The sequence below is a fragment of the Ranitomeya imitator genome, chromosome 5 (assembly GCF_032444005.1).
Source record: "Ranitomeya imitator isolate aRanImi1 chromosome 5, aRanImi1.pri, whole genome shotgun sequence".
NCBI classification, from domain to species: Eukaryota; Metazoa; Chordata; class Amphibia; order Anura; family Dendrobatidae; genus Ranitomeya; species Ranitomeya imitator.
Genome location: NC_091286.1, coordinates 577,748,505 through 577,770,482, shown reverse-complemented (window position 1 = coordinate 577,770,482; position 21,978 = coordinate 577,748,505). Strand labels below are relative to the sequence as shown.

Below are 21,978 nucleotides of genomic sequence, written 5' to 3'. Positions count from 1 at the left end.
CAGTACATACTGCACAGTACATACAACATACTACATACAGTACATACTGTACAGTACATACAACATACTGCATACAGTACATACAACATACAGTACATACAACATGCAGTACATACAACATACAATATACAGTACATACAACATACAGTACATACAACAAGGCCAGACTGGGACAAAAATTCAGCCCTGGCATTTGAAGGTACACAGGCCCACTTGTTGTATGGTGGTTACACACTAAGGCTAAGTGCACACGTTCAGGATTTTTCACATTTTTTTCACGTTTTTTCGCTATAAAAATGCGAAAAAACGCTTACATTAAGCATCCTATTAATTAGAATGCATTCCGCAATTTTTGTGCACATGCTGCATTTTTTTCCGGAGCGGAAACGCATTCCGGAAAAAGCGCAGCATGTTCATCATTTTGCGCAATCGCGGGGATTCTGCACACATAGGAATGCATTGATCCGCTTACTTTCCACATGGGGCTATGTTCACCATGCGGGAAATAAGCGGATCTTGTGCGGTTGGTACCCAGGGTGGAGGAAAGGAGACTCTCCTCCACGGACTGCGCACCATATCCCTGTAAAAAAATAATAAAAATAAAAAATATTGATAGACTTACCTTCCGATGGCCCCCAGAGTCCTCCCACCTCTCAGCGGTGCACGCTGCGCCTTCCGTTCCCAGGGATGTTGTGTGCGAAGGACCTGGGATGACGTCGCGGAGGTGTCAGTGCACGCTTAGAGGAGATGGGATTTCATTAAATCCCATCCACTATGCTGTAACATCTGGCCGCTATGGATAGGACACTGCATCAAATCCACAGCAAATACGCCAAGTGGAAACATACCCACAGCCATCAGATTTCCTTTAAGATCCCACAGGTGCCATCTATGTCCCATGGTTGACTATTAAGCTATGTGCACAAGTTTCGGATTTTGCTGCAGATCCGCAGCGGTTTTGACGCTGCGGATTCGCAGCAGCTTTCCATGCATTTACAGTACAATGTAAACCTATGGAAAACGCAATCCGCAGTGCCCATGCTGCGGAAAAACACATGGAAACGCTGCGGTTTACATTCTGCAGCATGTCAATTGTTTGTTCGGATTCCGCACCTGCACGGTGCCGTGCGGCTTTGGCGGGGGATTTGGCCGGCTGAGCCAATGAGCGTGCCGCGTGGGATTTGAATCACCCGCCAAGGCTGGCGACCAAACAACTGCTAGCGGTATTGGTGCCAGATTTGAATACCACTAGCAGCTGATGTGATTGGTCGCCCGCCGCTAGGTTGCCGATCTATCAGCTGTTAGTGGTATTGTCGATCTCCCGGCGGTGGCGGTGTCGGCACGTGTGTTTGTGTTTAAAATCTCCTGTCGGGAGATCGGCAACCTGGCGGCGGGCGACCCATCACGTCAGCTGCTAGCGGTATTCAAATCTGCACTGCTCCTGCTAGCCCCACTAAGGATACACAGATGTTCATTTCACCGTACTCTCGATGCGATAGCATGTAGTATGTAATAATATCATATACTACATGCTTCTGTTAGCACATAGGTCAGTTCCACTAATATGGTCAAATTTGGACCTAATGCAAATGATTGTTTAGTCCATCACTATGATGTATCACTAGTCATTCCAGATCTGTGGTCTAACATGTAACCTCTGGCTGTCACCTCTCATTACTCACTTGATGACTGCAGCTATACCCTGTGGACAAATCTGTCTTGCAGGGAAGAGTCCTGCAATCTCCAGACCACAATATGACAGAAGATACTCCCCAGAGTCACCATGGTTAGTCACCTCCGTGGTGCATGAATCATGAAGGCCGCACATTTAGAGAAGCCTCTTTTCCAAATAAACATTTTAGCTGTAGTACAATAAACTACAAACATGTGGGGGGTCTAGCATAAGTGGGATCTTTCTTAGGTCACTTTTGCTGCAAACTTTTCCCATTATTTGCACCTAGGTTATTACATGGTTGCACATAGTTTGATAAATCTGGTGCATTTTTACATATAACAATTCAATCCAGAGATTTTTCTTCAACACACATACACCTAGACAACAACAAATCAAGAAAATTCAATTCATCCCAGCTGCCCATTGTCTCCATTGCTCCAGTTGCAGATTTCAGCTTTCAGAATACAGTCTAGATGCACACATTAAAGGAAATGTGTCACCGGGTTTTTGCCACCTAATCTGACAGCATCATAATGTAGAGATAGAGACACTGATTCCAGTGCTTTGTCATTTACTGTGCTGCTTGGTATAAAATATTGCTTTATCAGCAGGAGATTATCACTAGAGGACTAGTAAACCTGCTGCCGTGTAGTCCAAACCCACACCCCCATTGATTGGCAGAAAGCTGCCAATGCACAGTATACAAAGAAAACTGCCAATCAGTGGTGTGGGGGAGGTTATGCAGAGCTCAGCATTCAGAGCATTGGTAGATCTGCAGCAGATCTTTATGAAAACTGCAGTAATAAAGTAAAGTAAGGCTACGTTCACATTTGCGTTGCTGGGCACAGCGTCGTCGACGCACACCGACGCATGCGTCATGCGCCCCTATCTTTAACATGGGGGGGGGGCGCATGGACATGCGCCGGTATGCGTTGTACTGCGTTTTACAACGCATGCATCATATTGACGCACAAGACAGGGCGCAGAGGCCGCTACTTGTAGCATTTTCCCTGCGCCAAAATTCTTGATCTGTAGGGTCTTATGACAACGCATGCGTCACAAAAAGCTGCATTGTTGTTGTTGGTCGCGTTTCGTCGCGTCGCCGACGCTGCGCCCAACAACGCAAATGTGAACGTAGCCTTAGAGATACATTGGCGAAATCAGAGTCCTTACCCTATATCATGCTTCTCCCAGATGGGTTAGCAAAAACCTGGTGACAGATTCCATTTAACAAAGTGTAACAGTTAACGTGGCATCATACACTGTCTGTTGAATCTTTTCCTCAGCATAAGCCTGCAGCTATTGTATACTCCAAAAGCACCACTGTCCAGTTTTGATGCTGACATGCTAATTATAGGCACTTTTAACAGTGGACAGGGGGTCAGCATTATTACAGACAGAATTGCCATGATAGCTGACATTCTGTAATAATTGCTGCTAGTTTGACAGAGCCCAAGTACAGAAAAGCCCAAATAGCAGGTTCAGTTTTAGTCTCTAAAATACCAAACAGGTCTATAGAGAACCCAAATTCTCTTGACATAGGGTGGTACCATAAATAACATTTTTGGAGGAATTTTAAGTCCTCTTTTTGTGGTTTTGTGGTTTAGTGTTAGGACTCGCAAGCGTGAGGACCCTTGACGCGGATTGCGAGCTTGCATATCTTGGCCAAATATCGACTAATACCTCACATATTTTTATATGTAATTTCTACACTATTTTCAGGGTGCAGTTGGGCCTATTTGGTCTTGTAAATTGTGGTGTCTGTTCACACGGGATGCATTTGGATAGCGCTGGGCAGCCCACCTGATCGAATAGTATGGGAGTCACTAATAGGCTGTAAGCCAGATGCTGTGCATCACCTGTATGTGAACAGCGCCACATACAAGCCTCTATTGTGCAGTATTATACCAAGCAACCACCCCTCCATGGATTGGTAGGCCGAGAGTGGTTGCCTCATCGGTAATTCTGCACCTGTGTTGCCGCCACCTTAACTACATGGTTCCGCTGCATCCTGGATTATTTGGAGGCCTGGGCAGGTAAACATCGCTGCCTTTTTCCTTCTATCATGAATAAAACCCCACCTATCAGACACTTATGGCATAACAAGGATCATCTTGTTACCCTTTAACGACCAGAGGAATTTTTGTGTTGCATTTTCATTTTTTGCTCCCCTTTTCCCAGAGCCATAACTTTTTTAATTTTGGTTAAAATGGCTATGAGAAGGCTTTTTTTTTTTGCAGGACGAGTTGTACTTTTGAAAGACACCATTGGTTTTCACATATCATGTACTGGAAAATGGGAAAAAAAATCCAAGTGCGGTGAAATTGCAAAAAAAGTGCAATTTCACAGTTTTTGTAAATTTTTTTACTAGGTTCACTAAATGCTAAAACTGACCTGCTACTATGATTCTCCAGGTCATTACAAGTTCATAGACACCAAACATGTCTAGGTTCTTTACTTTTGATTGCCAGTTATTGCATCTTAAGGCAATGTTGAGGTGACCAAAAAAACGTAATTCTGGTGTTTTTACTTTCTTTTCTTGTTATGCCGTTAAGCAATCTGGTTAATTCTTTATTTAGATTGATAGATCGGGCGATTCTGAATGCGGCAATTCCAAATATGTGTATGTTTGATTTGTTTTATTGTTTTAATTTGGATGGGGCGAAAGGGGGGTGATTTAAACTTTTATATATTTTTTATTTTTTATATTTTTAAAAACATTTTTTTTTACTTTGTGCTTTTTTCAATATTCTCCATGGGAGACCAGAAGCTGCAGTACTTTGATCGGCTCTGCTACATACAGGCGATGATCATATCACCTGTATGTAGCAGAAATGCTCTCTTGCTATGAGCGCCAACCACTGGGCGGCGCTCATAGTAATCCGGCAGTGTTAACCATAGAGGACTGCTGGAGACCTCTGGTTGCCATGCCAACCCTCCGGTGACCCGCAATCACGTGAAGGGGTCACCGATGGGTGGGATTTCCGGTGCACTTGCTAGAAGCGCAAGTTAAATGCTGCTCGCAGAGATTGACAGCAGCATTTAACTAGTTAACAGGCGAGGGTGGATCGTGTTTCTACCCACGGCTGTTAGAAGCACATGTCAGCTGTTCAAAACACCACCGGAGCCACATCAAAGCGAGGGAGTCTGACATTGGTGTACTACAATATTACGCCTGATGTTGGAAAGGGGTTAAGCATATATGTTTCCTGGTAGATTGGGGGAATGTTATTATGTAGAGCAGGTTGAGCACCCATCTATTTAAATTATAACTTAAAGGTACCATCATTGAAAATGAAATTATATATTTTATGGGCTGCAATGTGTGGACACCTTTACTGATCGATCAAAATGCTGCTCTGAATGCACATCTCCTCCTTGAGCTGCACAGTGTGGTGTACATATTAAGTCTATGGGTCTGTACATAATATATATATATATATATATATAATTTTATATATTTTTAAAATTAGTATATGTTTAAATAAATATTGATTTTTATTGGATTATACTCTCAGGTGGTGGTTCATCCCCCCCCCCCCCCCCATGTCCAGTGTTATCTATATATTTGTAATTAACTAAACTCATGTTTGGGTGTTTTTGTGTAAAGAAATTGTAAAATGTAGCATTTATTTTCTTCCAATTCCATTTATAAGTGTACTTTTTTTACTCATACCAAGGTCCAAATCCCTGTGTAATTTCTGCAGCTGCCACTAGGGTGTGCATGACAGTATGGAGTAGCTCCCTCTAGTGGTGGCTGCCGTAAGCCAGAATATGAATAAAGTCTATGTCCACATTGGAAATTTGGAGCTATGTATCAGAAAAACAAAGCTCTAACTGCTAATTAATGATATATTGTGAAGTGAATGATCACAGTAAAAAAATAAAAATTAATGTGGACATTTGCTTTAGTTTACAAAAGTATGGATGAAGTTAGGTTCATTATTATTTCAAGGAAAAAATAGTCTTTTATTAAAATTAACAGTATTATATTAGCCAATGATTAGTCCAATATTTACTGATATTTCTCCTTTTTAGTATTTGAATAATGTAATCGTAGTAGCAAATGTGCATTTTATATTATACAGAGCAAGCAAGATGCTTTACCCTGGATCATTAATGAGCAGTTTTAATGAGGCCAGGATATTCCTGCACAGGCTAACTAGAAAGGCTTGTCAGAATAGCACTGACTGTGTGTGACACTTTTCTTCTGTAATCACAATATTGAATTGATAACGGCTTGCTTGCTGGCATTATACAGGAAGCATATAACTAAGTCTATGCGCATACAAGCATGGCAGACCTAATTAATTTTAGAAATATGGCTCTAATAATTCCTTCCCATGTGTATTGCTACAATATCTTAAAATGTGTTTCCAATGCTTGTGTCTGCGACGCACCTTTCTGCATGCGGGGAGACATTTTTATAACCCTTTAGAAAGGATATATTGATTTTTAATCATCTGGAACCTCGGATTCCTCATGTGTTTCTATGTCTATTGACACTTCTCTCAACCCTTGACTCTAGTCTGATGTTCAGGCTTTGCCATTGTTAGCATTTATTTCTAGACGACTAGAACACATTTTACAGTGAAGGCGGTGTGTTGAAGTGTGATCCCTTGCACCATTTTTAATATCGGCAAAAATGGTATAAAAAAGACAGTTTGGGGTTTTACAATTTACCCTTTAAATAATGTTGAGGTTCCTTACACATAACAACCTCAGTATTCACCTTGAAGGGGCAGCAAAGGGTCCTTTTATCAGCACAATAACATCGTCTTAGATGGTACTGCCTTCTCGTCTCTCTTTGCTGATGATGTAGGTTTAGATCCCAATCTCTTTCTGTTAATGATGTTGGTATAGTTAGTGCTGCCCTCTAGTCTCTGTCTGTTAAGAGTATACATGCCGATATCCAGTCCCATCTTTTCGGTTTATGGTGCAGTCTTATACCTTGGTACCTTCATGTGTCTGTCTGTTAATGATGTAAGCACAGATAGTTCTTCCGCCCAGTTTCTCTCTGTTAGGCCTCTTTCACATGTCAGTGTCTCCGGTACGTGTACTGACAGTTTTCTCACGTACCGGAGACACTGACACACGTAGATCCAATCAAATGAATGGGTCTATGCACATGTCTCCGTGTTTTCACGGACCGTGTGTTCGTGTTGAAAACACGGAGACATGTCCGTTTTTCTCCGGCAGCACGGTCCGCAAAGTGTCCCGCACACGTGCACACGGAGAACAGTGTGCACTTTCCTCCGTGTGCACATACCGCCCACAGGAGACAGCGCTACAGTAAGCGCTGTCCCCCCTGCGTGTGGTGCTGAAGCCGGAATTCATTCCTTCTTCCCAGCAGCGTTCGCTGGAGAGAAGGAATGGAAAATCTTTTTTTTCTTTTCCCTTAAAAATAAAGTTTGTGCGTCCCCTCCCGCCTCCCATCTCCTGTGCGCCCCCCCCACTTGCCAGGAAATACTCACCCAGCTCCAGCGATGTCTCCTCTCAGCGCCGGCAGCAGGCCCTTTGTGAGCGGTCACGTGGTCCCGCTCATTACAGTGAGGAATATGCGCATATTCCTCACTGTAATGAGCGGGACAGGGGATGGGAGGCGGGAGGGGGCGCACAAACTTTATTTTTAAGGGAAAAGAAAAAAAAAGATTTTTCATTCCTTCTCTCCAGCGAACGCTGCTGGGAAGAAGGAATGAATTCTGGATTCAGCACCCAAAGCAGGGGACAGCGCTTACTGTAACGCTGTCTCCTGCACGGTCCGTGTGGTCCTCAGTCGGCACACGGGCAGCACATGGCTGCCGCATGTATGCCACACTGATGTGCTACGTGAGCACACGGACACAGATAATACCGGTACCGATTTCTCCGCTACCGCAATTATCTGGACGTGTGAAAGAGGCCTTACAGAGAGACAGGGTCCTGGGTTCAAATTCTACCCTGGTCAACACCTACAAGGAGTTTATTTGTTCTCCCCATGTGTGCCTGGATTTCCTCCCATACTCTAAAGACATACTGATTTACATTGTGAGCCCCAATGAGGACAGTGATGATAAAGTCTGTACAGCGTTATGGAAATTAATTAATAGTGGTATATAAGCAAGTAAAATACATAAAATTTGCAGATACAGATATGACAAGTACATTGTGGAGTAAATAAGGTACTTCATACTAGTGTAGTTAGAGGATTACATTGTTTTAACAATCGAGGTTGCATCTCACATATTTTTGACAAGTATTTTCAACTTGAATCTGCATTTTCAACTTAAGACCTAGATAATCTAAAAAAGACTTGGCTGCTAATAATACACCGCCTGATGCCTTATAGGCTGTAATTATAAAACTGTGCATGTTTTACACCAATCTCTCTGAAAGTACAATTTATAGGGAATCTGTCATGTCAAAAAAAATGTGTTTAATAGCGTTCTAAAGCCATGCGTCCGCCAGACTGAGAGACAGGATACTGGGAGGAAATGAACTTTAGTCCTCCTGGCAGCCTCTGGCTTTCAGTCACCGCCCAGTACATAGTGAGTGATGGCTGTAACCACTCCCTGGCACTGTCTGATAGACAGCTTTGCACTGATGCACTGATGAGCTGGCTGTCAGTCAGAGTTGGGACGTGACTAAAGCTGCCACAAACTATATACTGGTTGGTGATTGAAGTCACTCCCGCCATGCCTCCATGACTGAAAGCCAGAGACTGCCGAGACGAATAGCGTTGATTTCCTCCCAGTAGCTGTCTTTGAGTGTGGGGGCTGCACTGCTTTAGAACGCTGTTAACCTGAAGAAGTTAATACCGTTTTCTGACATGACATGTTCCCTTTAAAATAGTATCTATATATTGGCTTTTCTGGGTACCATCTGGCAGTTTGTTCACAGTTCTGGCAAGTCCTGTAAGACTTAAGTCTGGTTCCTAAAAGATATTTCTTTCATTATTCTTCAAAGAAAGCAGTGAAATCAGCCATAAAAGCTTTGTCCTGAAAAAAAAACCTGTCTGCCCCTTAACAGAGATACTTTTCCTTTTCTTGTAGGGTTTCCTTTGAATTAAGCTTTTCTCACACCTTCTATTTCTGGTACATTAATGCTTAAAATGCACTTTGTAAAAAATGTAATAGTTTTCCTTCCCAACACAATTTCCCTGATGAAGATTATCAGGAAGCTGAAAGAAGCCGATCTGAACCCAGTGAATACGTTTCATTATTATCAGTATAGAGCAGAGTTGAATTACGTGCCCATGGGACGCCAGGCAAGCTGCCACTTTGCCCAGTTCCTCATCAAGCTGCTACTAACCCTCCAGCAATATTCTGTGTCCTTTCAAGCTTGTAACGTAGCTACTCATGTGGCTTATAGGAAAAAGTACTTGTCAGGTATTCGGAGCTTTTGGCCACAGTTGATGGATATTGTTATTTGTAGTCCATTTTCCCTTACGAAAAGAAGTATGGAGGCTTTTAGACTGTTATGTTAGACAATGTAGTATGTGTAAGAAGTTCAGACATACATGCCCAAATATATAAAAAAAATGGTGTCATTTACACCAGATGTCACACTAATGATATATATGGCACAAATTACAGCAGTGCTCCATGTTATTCATGGTAGTACTATTCCTAATGTTTGAAGGACATTAAGACTTAAGAGTTCTGCCCCTCATCAGTGCAACGTGTGAAATCTGGATTGGCTGCGTGAGAGGCGTCTGACCAGGATCCAAGGGGTAACATTTTTGCTTGTGGAAAGTGACATGTCAAGCCTGTCATGGCACTGTGAGGAGACTTTTAAGCCTTTCAATGATCCTCTGTGAAATTAAATATGCAAATTGCCTTTTCAGAAAGTAAGAGGACTAAAACTCTAGTATTGGAGTGCCATGCTTGGCATGTCAACCTCCACAAGGAGAAACGTTAACCCTTGGATCCTGGTCAGATGCATCTCACACAGCCAAACCAGATCTCAGACTTTGCACTGATGAAGGGCAGCACCGCAAAACACTGTCTGCAGATTGAGATTTTGGCCTGGCTTGCAGCCTACGTCATGTGGCAAGGCTCATTAAAGGGTCACTATTGACTTTTAGGATTGCTTCTTCCAATAGGTGGCTCTAGAGTTCTAGCTCTCTTAATCTCTGAAAACGCAATTTGCATATATCTAAGTAAGACATGGTTACTCCACAGATGTTGTGAAAAGCATCATTTCAGGAAAATAAAAACTGTATTTTCTGGCGTATAAGACTACTTTTTAACCCCTGAAAATGTTTTCAAAAGTCGGGTATCGTCTTATACGCCAGGTGTCGTCTTATAGGGCAGGTGCGGAGTAATCTGCGGTCGCCGCATATTGTGGGGGGAGCGACCCCAATGACGAGGTGAGGGGGCACCTCACCGGGAAGGTGTAAGTGAAGCAGAGGCAGAGAAGGAGATAATAGGATACAAGGGCGAGCCAGATGAGTGAAAGAGGAGTGTTTTTCTAGGAACAGCACCACTCTCTCTTTTTTGCATAACTCTGGCATCCCAGACGCTGACAGTTTGCTTCACTTATACCTTCCTGGTGAGGAGCTCCCTCACCTCGTCATCGGGACCACTCCTCCCCACTACATACTTCGACCGCAGATTGCTCCGCACCCACCCTATAAGACGACACCCGGCATATAAGACAACCCCCGACTTTTGAGAAGATTTTATATTTTAACTGGAAAAGTTGGGGGTCGTCTTATATGCCCAGTCGTCTTATACGCCAGAAAATACGGTATTTTAAAGCCATTCTAGACTTAACTTGTTGCCCACTTGATGGAGGTAGTCTGTTGCTAGGGTCATCTGAGAAAATAGGTCCAATTATGCTAATCACACTCTGATCTGAGTTTGATCAGATTATGATCATAACGGGACTCGATTTTCTCAGATATGGAGAAGATGGTAAAAAAGTGTCCATCTTCTCCATTCTGTCAGTTCCTGAAAATCAGACTGCACCCGGATGATATTCGAATGCATTTCAGTCTTTTGCACTGACTCATTGATTTGCGTGGCCAAATGCAATCCAAATATCGGATGTAAATCGTGCATGTGGCAATTGTTTCTTTGGACAAACTCTGTGCCAGGAAAAAACTGGACATATGCACAGCCCTATAGACTAACATTGGTCCAAGGGCATATCGCACTCAGAACGAAAATACAGTCATCTGCACGAACCCTAAGATTATCTATCAAGATGATAAATTACCAGTCCGAACTTTTTATACAGCAATAATACTTTAAGCCAAGAAATTCTGCCACCTTTGCCCACAGCTGCAATGAAACATTGGTGGTTGTTTTAAAATCCAAAATAGTCGCATAGTCTGCATTCGTGGCAGCTCCTCTTACCAGAAAATTAGAAAGGGGAGCATGAAGGCTCTTCCTCTTTTCATGCAGACCGTAGATATTGACTTATGTGCATACAAAAGGTCTCAGACCACCAATTATATCATACCGATGCTAGGAAAATCTGGATTCTGAAAGCCACAGGCAAAACCATTGCCATAAGCTGCCAGTCATCAAATTAAATGGATTAAGCTCAACCTTGATTAGGAATTACTGGGATTCAGGTTTAATTATATGAATATTTCAACATTTTTAATACTATGTGAATAATATACATCTGGATCAGTTCTGGTTTGGGATTTAGGATTTCCTACAAAGACGTTTCAAACATTCAGAAAAAATCATGTATATTCCAATGACTAAATTAAAAACAAGAAATGTCCTCAGTCCTCTTATTGGGGTTGTCTGAGATTAGAAAAATGATTCAAGAATTTTCCTAAAAAGTAACATTAATATCCATTGGTTGTACACTTGCTAAAGGTCCCAGTTTTGCTGGAAATGAACCACATACATACAGTAAACCCTGCCACAATAGAATAAGGATGAGTTTCATCTTCAATACCAAACACAGCCAATGGACAAAAGTGGCGCTGTTTCAGGAAGAAAGCAGCGGAGTTTGCCTAATCTGAGACAACCCCATTTCGATCTCATGGTAGATGTAATCAGATTAGTATAATTTCATACATTGTTACTTACAGATGTGCAGTTGGACTCCATACTCCCTTCTTCTAGGTTGATCTTACAAAGGTTCTTGGAATTTTCATGCCAGTACTCTAACGAATCTGTGGGTCGGTTGGCACAGATAATCTGAAAATAAAGTAAATTTTAAACAATCAATCAATGACAGCAAATATTAGGAGTATCTTTATAAATGGAGCACACTAACAAAATTATATTACAAATATGATTTTTGTATTTATGGAAGAACTCATTTTAAGTGTCTTTTAAAAATATGGTGAGGAATTTCATATATAAAGGATGAAATAAGTACTAAACATGTCACTAATTTTCTAAGTAAATATGTTTCTAAAGGTGTTCTTGACATGAAATTCTCACCAGATTCTGGTAACAATCCATCCAATCCATATATGCAAATAAATCAAACCATACACTCCTCGACAGAAGTCATGTCGCTTATCCATGTTATGTAAATAAAAGCTTAAACTCATCCATTGGTTGTATAAACTATTCTTTTGAAAGCTGAAACCCTCCGAAATGTGGTTTAGGTTAAGAAAATAAATTGGCATCAATGTAGAAATATTGATCAGTTAATGGACACAGAATGGTCAGATTTTGGCTAGATAAAAGTTTTGTCGCCCACAGAAAGTAATGTGATATTCAAACAAATAATTAACTTAAAATACAAATATATGTTGCATAACATTGGTGAATGAAGTTGTGGTGCTATTAGAGTCATATTTAATATTTTGTGTGACTTCCATGAGCTTGAAGTACTGCATCCATGCGGTTCAACAATGATTCATACCATTTATTAATAAAGTCATCAGAAATAGCAAAGAATGCAGTCTTACATGCCTCCCAGAGTTCATCTAGATTCTTTGGTTTTGTCTTCCAAGCTTCCTCTTTTATCCTACCCCAAACATGCTCAACGATGTTCATGTGTGGTTACTGGGCTGGCCAGTCCTTGAGCACCTTGATCTTTTTTGCCTGGAGGAACTTTGTTGTAGAGATGGATGTATGAGATGGAGCACCATCCTGCTGCAGAATTTGACCCCTTTTATGATTTGGAATATAAGACATAGCTAATACTTCTTGATATTTTAGGCTATTGATATTGCCTTCCACCTTGCAAATGTTTCGCACACCCCCATACTGAATGTAACCCCAGACCATGATCTTTCCACCACCAAATTTAACTGTTTTCTGGGTGTATTTTGGATCCATAAGGGCTCCAGTAGGTCTCCTGCAGTAATTGCGGCAGCTATGGTGTAATTCTACTGAAGATTCATCAGAGAAATCCAACTTCTGCCACTTTTCCAGCATCCATCTGTTTAGCAGGCTGGGAGACTTTGCAAATGCCACACGGTTTTTATTTGCCTTTTGTTTAGTGCTGGCTTCTGGGCACTGATTTGATCATGGAGGCCATTTCGAGACAGAATACTGTTCTAGTTGACACAGGGACTTGAGGTAACCAGGCCTGTTGGAACTCTGCTGCAGTGGAAGAGGGGCTTGCTTTGGATTTTCTAACCAACAAATGTTCCTCCTGAGCAGTTGTCTTGTGGGGTCTGCCGGACCTGGGCTTGTCAAACACATCTCCAGTCTCTTCAAATCTTTTTTTAATTATTTGTACTTGACGCTTAGACACATTAGATGTGCCAGCCACCTCTGCAGTGGATCTGGTCTTCAGCCTCTTGATAATCCAGGCTTTAGTCGCAGGGTGGATTTTTGGCATGTTGTCAGAGCTCAAGTTGCAGTTCAAGTGAAGGTCTCGTGTGCTGGATTTCTTTTTCATATACACACACTAATTAATGGATCATTTACTGAGCACAGGTGAGGATGTAAACTAAGATTGGGTGCATTATATGACCAGGCATCAAGACTTTTGTCTTGCCAAAATCTGACCATTCTGTGTCCATTAACTGATCAATATTTCTGCATTGATGCCACTTTATTTTGTTAACCTAAACCACATTTCAGAGGGTTTCAGCTTTCAAAAGAATAATTCATACAACCAATGGATGAATTTAACGTCAGGTTATAAGCTTTTATTTACATAACATGGATAAGCAACATAACTTCTGTCAGTGAGTGTAGATGTCCATAAATTTAGTTAGTTATGTGTAATAATGTAAAATTACACATGGAAAAGGTATTTAACACACTTACTTAAATTTATTTAATACTTCGTACAAAAGCCTTTGTTGGTGATGACAGTTTTAAGACGCCTCCTGTATGGAGAAACTACTCGCATGCATTGCTCAGCTGTGATTTTGGCCCATTCTTCCACACAAACACTCTTCAAATCGTGAAGGCTCCATGGGCTCCTTCCATGAACTCTGAGCTTTAGAGGATTGGGGACTTGTCTACAAGGTTACAGTATATTGTAGAAAAGTCCTTAAAGGTGGTGATCTTACTTTTTAAGCTAGGTTCACACTTGCGTTGTGCAGTCCGTTCAACAAATCCGTTAAACGAACTGCACTAACGCAAGTGCCAACTTTGGCACTCCGCTAGCGCAGATGGAGCATCTGCTAGCTCCATCTGCGCTAGCAGTGCGCTACTAGTGACGGACCCAGAAACGCTGCAGCCCGCGTCTCGGGTCCGTCACTCAATGACGGCACATCGCTAGCGCACGTCTATTGTGGGCGTGCGCTAGCGATGCGTTTGCCATTGCCAGTAATGGCGGCATTAACGGACTATGTTACGCAACGTTATGCCGCGGTGTAACGTAGTCCGTTAAATGGGTTCACACAAAGCAGTGTAAACCCAGCTTTATGGAAAAAAAACAGGTGACTGGTTTTCTTTAAGAGTGGTTTCACATAAAGCTTTTTCGGGTACAACACCACTGCAATTTTTGAGCCAAATCCAGGAGTGGATGCAGTAAGAAGAAGAAATCCTTCACTTGTTTTTGTGTGGGGTTGTAGCATCATTGTCTTCGCACATTTCTGATTTAGATCTTCTTTCTCATTTCTCATCATTAGGTTATTAAGAGAATGAAACCTACTGAGCGGTGGTGTCTCTTTATAGTGCAATCCTTATAAAAATGGGTTAGTCGGAGAAAGACTTCAGAATGGCTTGTGCATATATTTGAGAAATAAAAAACAACTAATTTCTTCCAAATCACATCTCTCCATTCTCAGACACGAAACACCAGTTAATTGAATTACTCGGCCTAATTACAGGTTATTAAAAGGAAAACAAGCTGTGGACAGATCATTGCCGAGTAGAGACCAAACAGAAGGCAATCTGAAGTCACAGAGCAGCTCCGCTTTCTGCAAAGTACAGAGTGGGGAGAACTGAGGGCACATTACTAGGTGCAACGAAGAGCTGTACATTTAGTATGAAGATGAATGAGTCATCCAATTCGCACTTAGAAATTTCAGGGGCAGCTATGATTTGAAGATTTTAGAGCACAGAGTGTACAGAGCGGCTCCATCATTAATAATACCTTAGTAAATAATAATATATTTATCAAAGCTTGACATTTTTGACATGGGAGTCAGTGGTGCAATAAGTCCTCTTGTGTCTGACTCATTACAGGCCCTCCTGCGGTATGAATACAGGGAAACATTTCCATGCTCCAAAGCCTCTTGGAAATTTCAGCTTCATGTTTTCTACTCTCATATTTCTTTCTTAAAGCAAAAATTTGGGGAAACCAAAGCATAATGTGTGTAGCATCATCAGGCCTCGTTCAGATGTCCGCTTTTCATTATATGTAACAGATTTTTATATACATACAGTGGGGCAAAAAAGTATTTAGTCAGTCAGCAATAGTGCAAGTTCCACCACTTAAAAAGATGAGAGGCGTCTGTAATTTACATCATAGGTAGACCTCAACTATGGGAGACAAACTGAGAAAAAAAATCCAGAAAATCACATTGTCTGTTTTTTTAACATTTTATTTGCATATTATGGTGGAAAATAAGTATTTGGTCAGAAACAAAATTTCATCAATACTTTGTAATATATCCTTTGTTGGCAATGACAGAGGTCAAACGTTTTCTGTAAGTCTTCACAAGGTTGCCACACACTGTTGTTGGTATGTTGGCCCATTCCTCCATGCAGATCTCCTCTAGAGCAGTGATGTTTTTGGCTTTTCGCTTGGCAACATGGACTTTCAACTCCCTCCAAAGGTTTTCTATAGGGTTGAGATCTGGAGACTGGCTAGGCCACTCCAGGACCTTGAAATGCTTCTTACGAAGCCACTCCTTCGTTGCCCTGGCGGTGTGCTTTCGATCATTGTCATGTTGAAAGACCCAGCCACGTTTCATCTTCAATGCCCTTGCTGATGGAAGGAGGTTTGGACTCAAAATCTCACGATACATGGCCCCATTCATTCTTTCATGTACCCGGATCAGTCGTCCTGGCCCCTTTGCAGAGAAACAGCCCCAAAGCATGATGTTTCCACCACCATGCTTTACAGCAGGTATGGTGTTTGATGGATGCAACTCAGTATTCTTTTTCCTCCAAACACGACAAGTTGTGTTTCTACCAAACAGTTCCAGTTTGGTTTCATCAGACCATAGGACATTCTCCCAAAACTCCTCTGGATCATCCAAATGCTCTCTAGCAAACTTCAGACGGGCCCAGACATGTACTGGCTTAAGCATTGGGACATGTCTGGCACTGCAGGATCTGAGTCCATGGTGGCGTAGTGTGTTACTTATGGTAGGCCTTGTTACATTGGTCCCAGCTCTCTGCAGTTCATTCACTAGGTCCCCCCGCGTGGTTCTGGGATTTTTGCTCACCGTTCTTGTGATAATTCTGACCCCACGGGGTGGGATTTTGCATGGAGCCCCAGATCGAGGGAGATTATCAGTGGTCTTGTATGTCTTCCATTTTCTAATTATTGCTCCCACTGTTGATTTCTTCACTCCAAGCTGGTTGGCTATTGCAGATTCAGTCTTCCCAGCCTGGTGCAGGGCTACAATTTTGTTTCTGGTGTCCTTTGACAGCTCTTTGGTCTTCACCATAGTGGAGTTTGGAGTCAGACTGTTTGAGGGTGTGCACAGGTGTCTTTTTATACTGATAACAAGTTTAAACAGGTGCCATTACTACAGGTAATGAGTGGAGGAAAGAGGAGACTCTTAAAGAAGAAGTTACAGGTCTGTGAGAGCCAGAAATCTTGATTGTTTGTTTCTGACCAAATACTTATTTTCCACCATAATATGCAAATAAATTGTTAAAAAAACAGACAATGTGATTTTCTGGATTTTTTTTTCTCAGTTTGTCTCCCATAGTTGAGGTCTACCTATGATGTAAATTACAGACGCCTCTCATCTTTTTAAGTGGTGGAACTTGCACTATTGCTGACTGACTAAATACTTTTTTGCCCCACTGTATATAAGTACTGTAGGAACATTCATGAAATATGAAACTACATTAATTTAATGTTTGTATGTTTAGTTTAAATCTTATTTATTACTAGATGGAGGCCTGATGCTATCGCATCGGGAGGGAAGTAATGTCACGATGGGGGCAGGTTTTCCAGTGTTGAGAATCTCTCCCCCCCATGTGCTCACCCACCTATCCAACCTCTCTTTCCCCATGTGCCACACAAGAGGTTGGTACACAAAATGAGAATGCTTGGTCTGGGGGAAAATGTGTGTAAATGGGTTAGTAACTGGCTTAGTGAGAGAAAGCAGAGAGTGGTTATAAATGGTATAGTCTCTAACTGGGTCGCAGTGACCAGTGGAGTACCGCAGGGGTCGGTATTGGGACCTGTTCTCTTCAACATTTATTAATGATCTGGTAGAAGGTTTACACAGTAAAATATCGATATTTGATATTTGATACAAAACTATGTAAAGCAGTTAATACAAGAGAAGATAGTATTCTGATACAGATAGATCTGGATAAGTTGGAAACTTGGGCCAAGAGTTGGCAAGTGTGGTTTAACAATGATAAATGTAAGGTTATACACATGGGAAGAAGGAATCAATATCACCATTACACACTGAACGGAAAACCACTGGGTAAATCTGACATGGAGAAGGACTTGGGGATCCTAGTTAATAATAAACTTAGCTGGAGCAGCCAGTGCCAGGCAGCGGCTGCCAAGGCAAACAGGATTATGGGGTGCATTAAAAGAGGTCTAAATACAAATGATGAGAGCATTATACTGCCTCTGCACAAATCCCTAGTTAGACCGCACATAGAGTACTGTGTACAGTTTTGGGCACCAGTGCTCAGGAAGGATATAATGGAACTAGAGCGAGTACAAAGGAGGGCAACAAAGTTAATAAAAAGGATGGGGAACTACAATACCCAGAGAGATTAGCAAAATTAGGATTATTTAGTCTAGAAAAAAGGCGACTGAGGGGTGATCTAATAACCATGTATAAGCATATAAGAGGACAATACAAATATCTCTCCGAGGATCTGCTTATACCAAGGGAGGTGACGGTCGCAAGGGGGCATTCTTTGCGTCTGGAGGAGAGAAGGTTTTTCCACCAACATAGAAAAGGATTCTTTACTGTTAGGGCGAAGAGAATCTGGAATTCCTTGCATGAGGAGGTGGTGATGGCGAACTCAGTCCAGGGGTTCAAGAGAGGCCTGGATGTCTTCCTAGAGCGTAACAATATTGTATCTTACAGTTATTAGGTTCTTTAGAAGGACGCAGATCTGGGGATTTATTCTGATGGAATATAGGCTGAATTGGATGGATAAATGTCTTTTTTCGGCCTTGCTAACTATGCTACTATGTGCTGACTTCCCCATCTGTGCTCTCTACTTTGATCTGTCTACCCCATGTGCTATCGATACCCCTTGTCTGCTGTCTCTCTCCTTCCTGTGCTATGTTCTCCCCTCAAAGACAATACTGACATTACAGCAGGAGATCGCAGAGGATACATTTTTTTCAGGTAAAATATTGTTTAAAAACATTCAGTGAAATATTTTACCTGACAAAAGACATCCTCTGTGATCCCCTGCTGTAATGTGAGTATTGCCCTTTGCTTCCTTCCCTGCCCAGGAGATGTGGTATGCTCTGTACACGGTCAGACACAGACTATTTTTAAAATGAACTTTCATTCGTGGGAAAACCCCTTTAATGTGACCGGCTTCCTCTGCCTGTAGACACATTGCGCATCTGCCGCCGGGATCAGCCAGATGATTCACTGCGCCTGCGCAGTAAATCAGACCGCTGCCATCTTTGTGCTGACAGATAGCGGCGCTCTCTCCAAAACTGCGCATGCGCTCCTCCTGTACAAAGATGGCTGTGGTCAGTGAATCATTCGCCTGATCCCAGCGGCGGCGGCATGTTCACGACGGTGTTCTGCTAGTGCTACCACGCAAGAGGCTGTGTATGACGTATACAGTATGTGTGTGTGTGGTGTGCACGGCGTATACAGTGTGTGTGTGGTGCATACGGCGTATACAGTGTGTGTGTGTGTGTGGTGCGTACGGCTTATACAGTGTCTGTGTGTGTGTGTGTGTGGTGCGTACGGCGAAAACAGTGTGTGTGTGTGTGTGGTGCATACGGCATATACAGTGTGTGTGTGGTGCATACAGTGTGTGTGGTGTGTACGGCATATACAGTGTGTGTGTGTGTGTGGTGTACGGCATATACAGTGTGTGTGTGTGTGTGTGTGTGTGGTGTGTACGGCATATACAGTGTGTGTGTGTGTGTGTGGTGCGACGGTGTTCCGCTGGTGGTACTGCGCAAGAGGCTGGTACCACCAGCAATTTCCATATTGAGACACCCATCACTTGGGTGTCCCAATATGGAGGTCGGTGAGCTTCCGCCGCTTGGAATTCTGGGATCCGGACACATCTGGATGGAACAGGATGTGAAGACATTACAAGGTAAGTATATATATATATATATATATATATATATATATATATATATATATATAGATAACCTGCTTCAGTACTTTATATATTTTCATCATGTCTTTGTGGTTTTTGCTTGAAACTGGATTTTTTTTAATACAATAAAATATAATTATTCTTTACATTATTGGAATGGTGGCAATAATTGTATATCCAAGGTATAGCATAGGGTATTAGCATCCATTAAAGGCTATGGGGCTGTTCACACGTATTTAGTTCTTTGTGACACAAGCATCTGAGATTAAAAAAGTGGATAAATGTCCATTTCTCATTTGAGTTATGGATCAAATTTGCCAAAGTCAATGGACTACGAAAAAAAAAATGGATACCACATGAATGCCATCCATATGTCATTTGTGTGCTGTTCATTTTTTTTTTATTGTTAAATGGATGGCAGAAGCCGGGAAATGTATTTTTCAGACAAGCAAAACAGATATCAAACATACATGGTGAAAAAATGGCTACAAATTGGATACAAAAATAGAAAAAAATTGACGTCTAAATGAGACTTAAAGAAGCGCTCCCATCAAAGTTTTTATCCACTTAATACATTGTAATCATCATATTATATAACACTGTGTACTTGCAATTGCTCATTTTGCCTTTCTACCCAGCTAATTCTTCTCTTTTCTCTACTCTATGTAGAAACAGGAAGTCTCTTGTCCCTGCATTTATCATTCCCTTCTTCCACTCCTGACCCAGCTGCTTCCTCCTCCCCCTGCCAGGGACTTTTACAGTGACTTATGAGTCATACATGGAAAAATTACCTCCTGTTTCTACATAGAGATAAGGATTCAGCTATTTAGTTTTTAATCACGGGATGTCATAGACCTGATGGAAAAGAGAACAATTAGCTGGGTAAAAAGGCAAAATGAGCAATTGTAAGTAGACAGTGCAATATAATATGATGATTGCCATATATTATGAGGATAACAATTTTGATGGGAGGAGGACTGCTTCCTTAACTCAGTACCGAGTTTATTTCACTTAGGGCAACGTTTTAGTTTCCTGTCCTAACTATACTTAGTAGTACCAGTTCATATAACCAGTTTTTTTTTTCGACTAACCAAGCTCCTAGAAACAACCCTACGTATAGCAACAGAATTGTGGCATGCTCCAAACAACTACAGCATTTTTTGTATATACAGTATGGCTTCCAACAGAACATCTACAATAGTGCACGCTGGCTTTACAACTACTTTATGTATGCACTACTGCAAGGGCTCCATGCACAGGGCTCTACCACAAGTCTCAGCCCTCAGGGTCATATCACTTGCAGCTGAGTTGTTAAAGAAATTCCTATAACTGAACATCTGTTTTAGGCTTAATTCATACATCCGTTATACTCATACGTGTGTGGTGTCTGGTTTAAGATGGATACCACACTGTCCCGACTGGTTCCATTAAACTCGCCTGCCATGTGCACACGTTTCTAAGCCAAAACCAGGAGTGGGTGATAAATACAGAAGTGGTGACGTGTTTCTATTATACTTTTCTTCCGATTGATCCACTCCTGGTTTTGCTTACAAATATTGATGTGAAAAACTCAACAAATTCTGATTGCGTGCACGTAGGCTAAAGCCACATTCACACCGCAGTACTTGGTCAGTATTTTACATCAGTATTTGTATGCCAAAGCCAGAAATGGAACTTGCAGAGATCTAATAATGATCAAGAATACTGATGTGTGAATAAATACTTTTTCTGATCCATTTGTGTGGATCAGCATCTGCAAGGAGTTTGTATGTTCTCCCCATGTTTGCGTGGGTTTCCTCCAGGTTCTCCTGTTTCCCCATACAGTCCAAAGACAGGAAATTTAGATTGTGAGCTCCAATGGGGACAGTGATGACGATTGCTGAAAAGTGCTGTGTAATTATTGTCGCCATATAAATGAGTTAAATTAATAATGTTTTAACTGATCTATTGGTAAATATCAATAGAACAATCTTCAAATAGTTTACCTGTTTTAATTTTTAAAATGTGAGGATGTGAGGAAAAAAATCAGATTGACGCATGGGAGGAAAACAGTCCTTTTTTATGGCTGTAAGCTGGGCTGGACTGGCCATCTGGCAATTCTGGCAAATGCCAGAAGGACCTGTCTGATTGTGGGCTGCCTTATCTGCTATGTTAACAGAATCGGTGTTCTCAAGATACCCATACTGTTAAGATTTGTGACAGAGCACAAAGTCACTTACCCCAGCAGGACACGGGTATCATTAGAAATATTGGTCTTGTAGTAAATCTTCCTTTCCTCCATCCAGGGTAATATTAGTAATATATCCCATCTAGTGCTTGGGGATGGAGACAACATGGGCCTGTGTGATTTCAAATGCCAGGACTGAATTTCAGTCCCAGTCCGTACCTGGCTGTAAGAATAGAAATAGATGTGTGAATGTAGCCTGGGGCCGTAGTGCCCATGATCTGGAACCAGCAGCACTTGGGCTGCAGCGT

The 21,978-nt window shown here is 41.8% G+C and overlaps 1 protein-coding gene across 1 annotated transcript in view; it reads right to left on the bottom strand.

The window, feature by feature from the left end:
- The window catches only part of SPHKAP (SPHK1 interactor, AKAP domain containing), a 500,233-nt gene that overhangs the window by 294,360 nt on the left and 183,895 nt on the right, over positions 1-21,978 (bottom strand). The window contains exon 3 of the mRNA XM_069727823.1: positions 11,710-11,820. Within this exon, the coding sequence (XP_069583924.1) occupies positions 11,710-11,820 (111 nt within the window). The remainder of the gene's footprint in view (positions 1-11,709; positions 11,821-21,978) is intronic.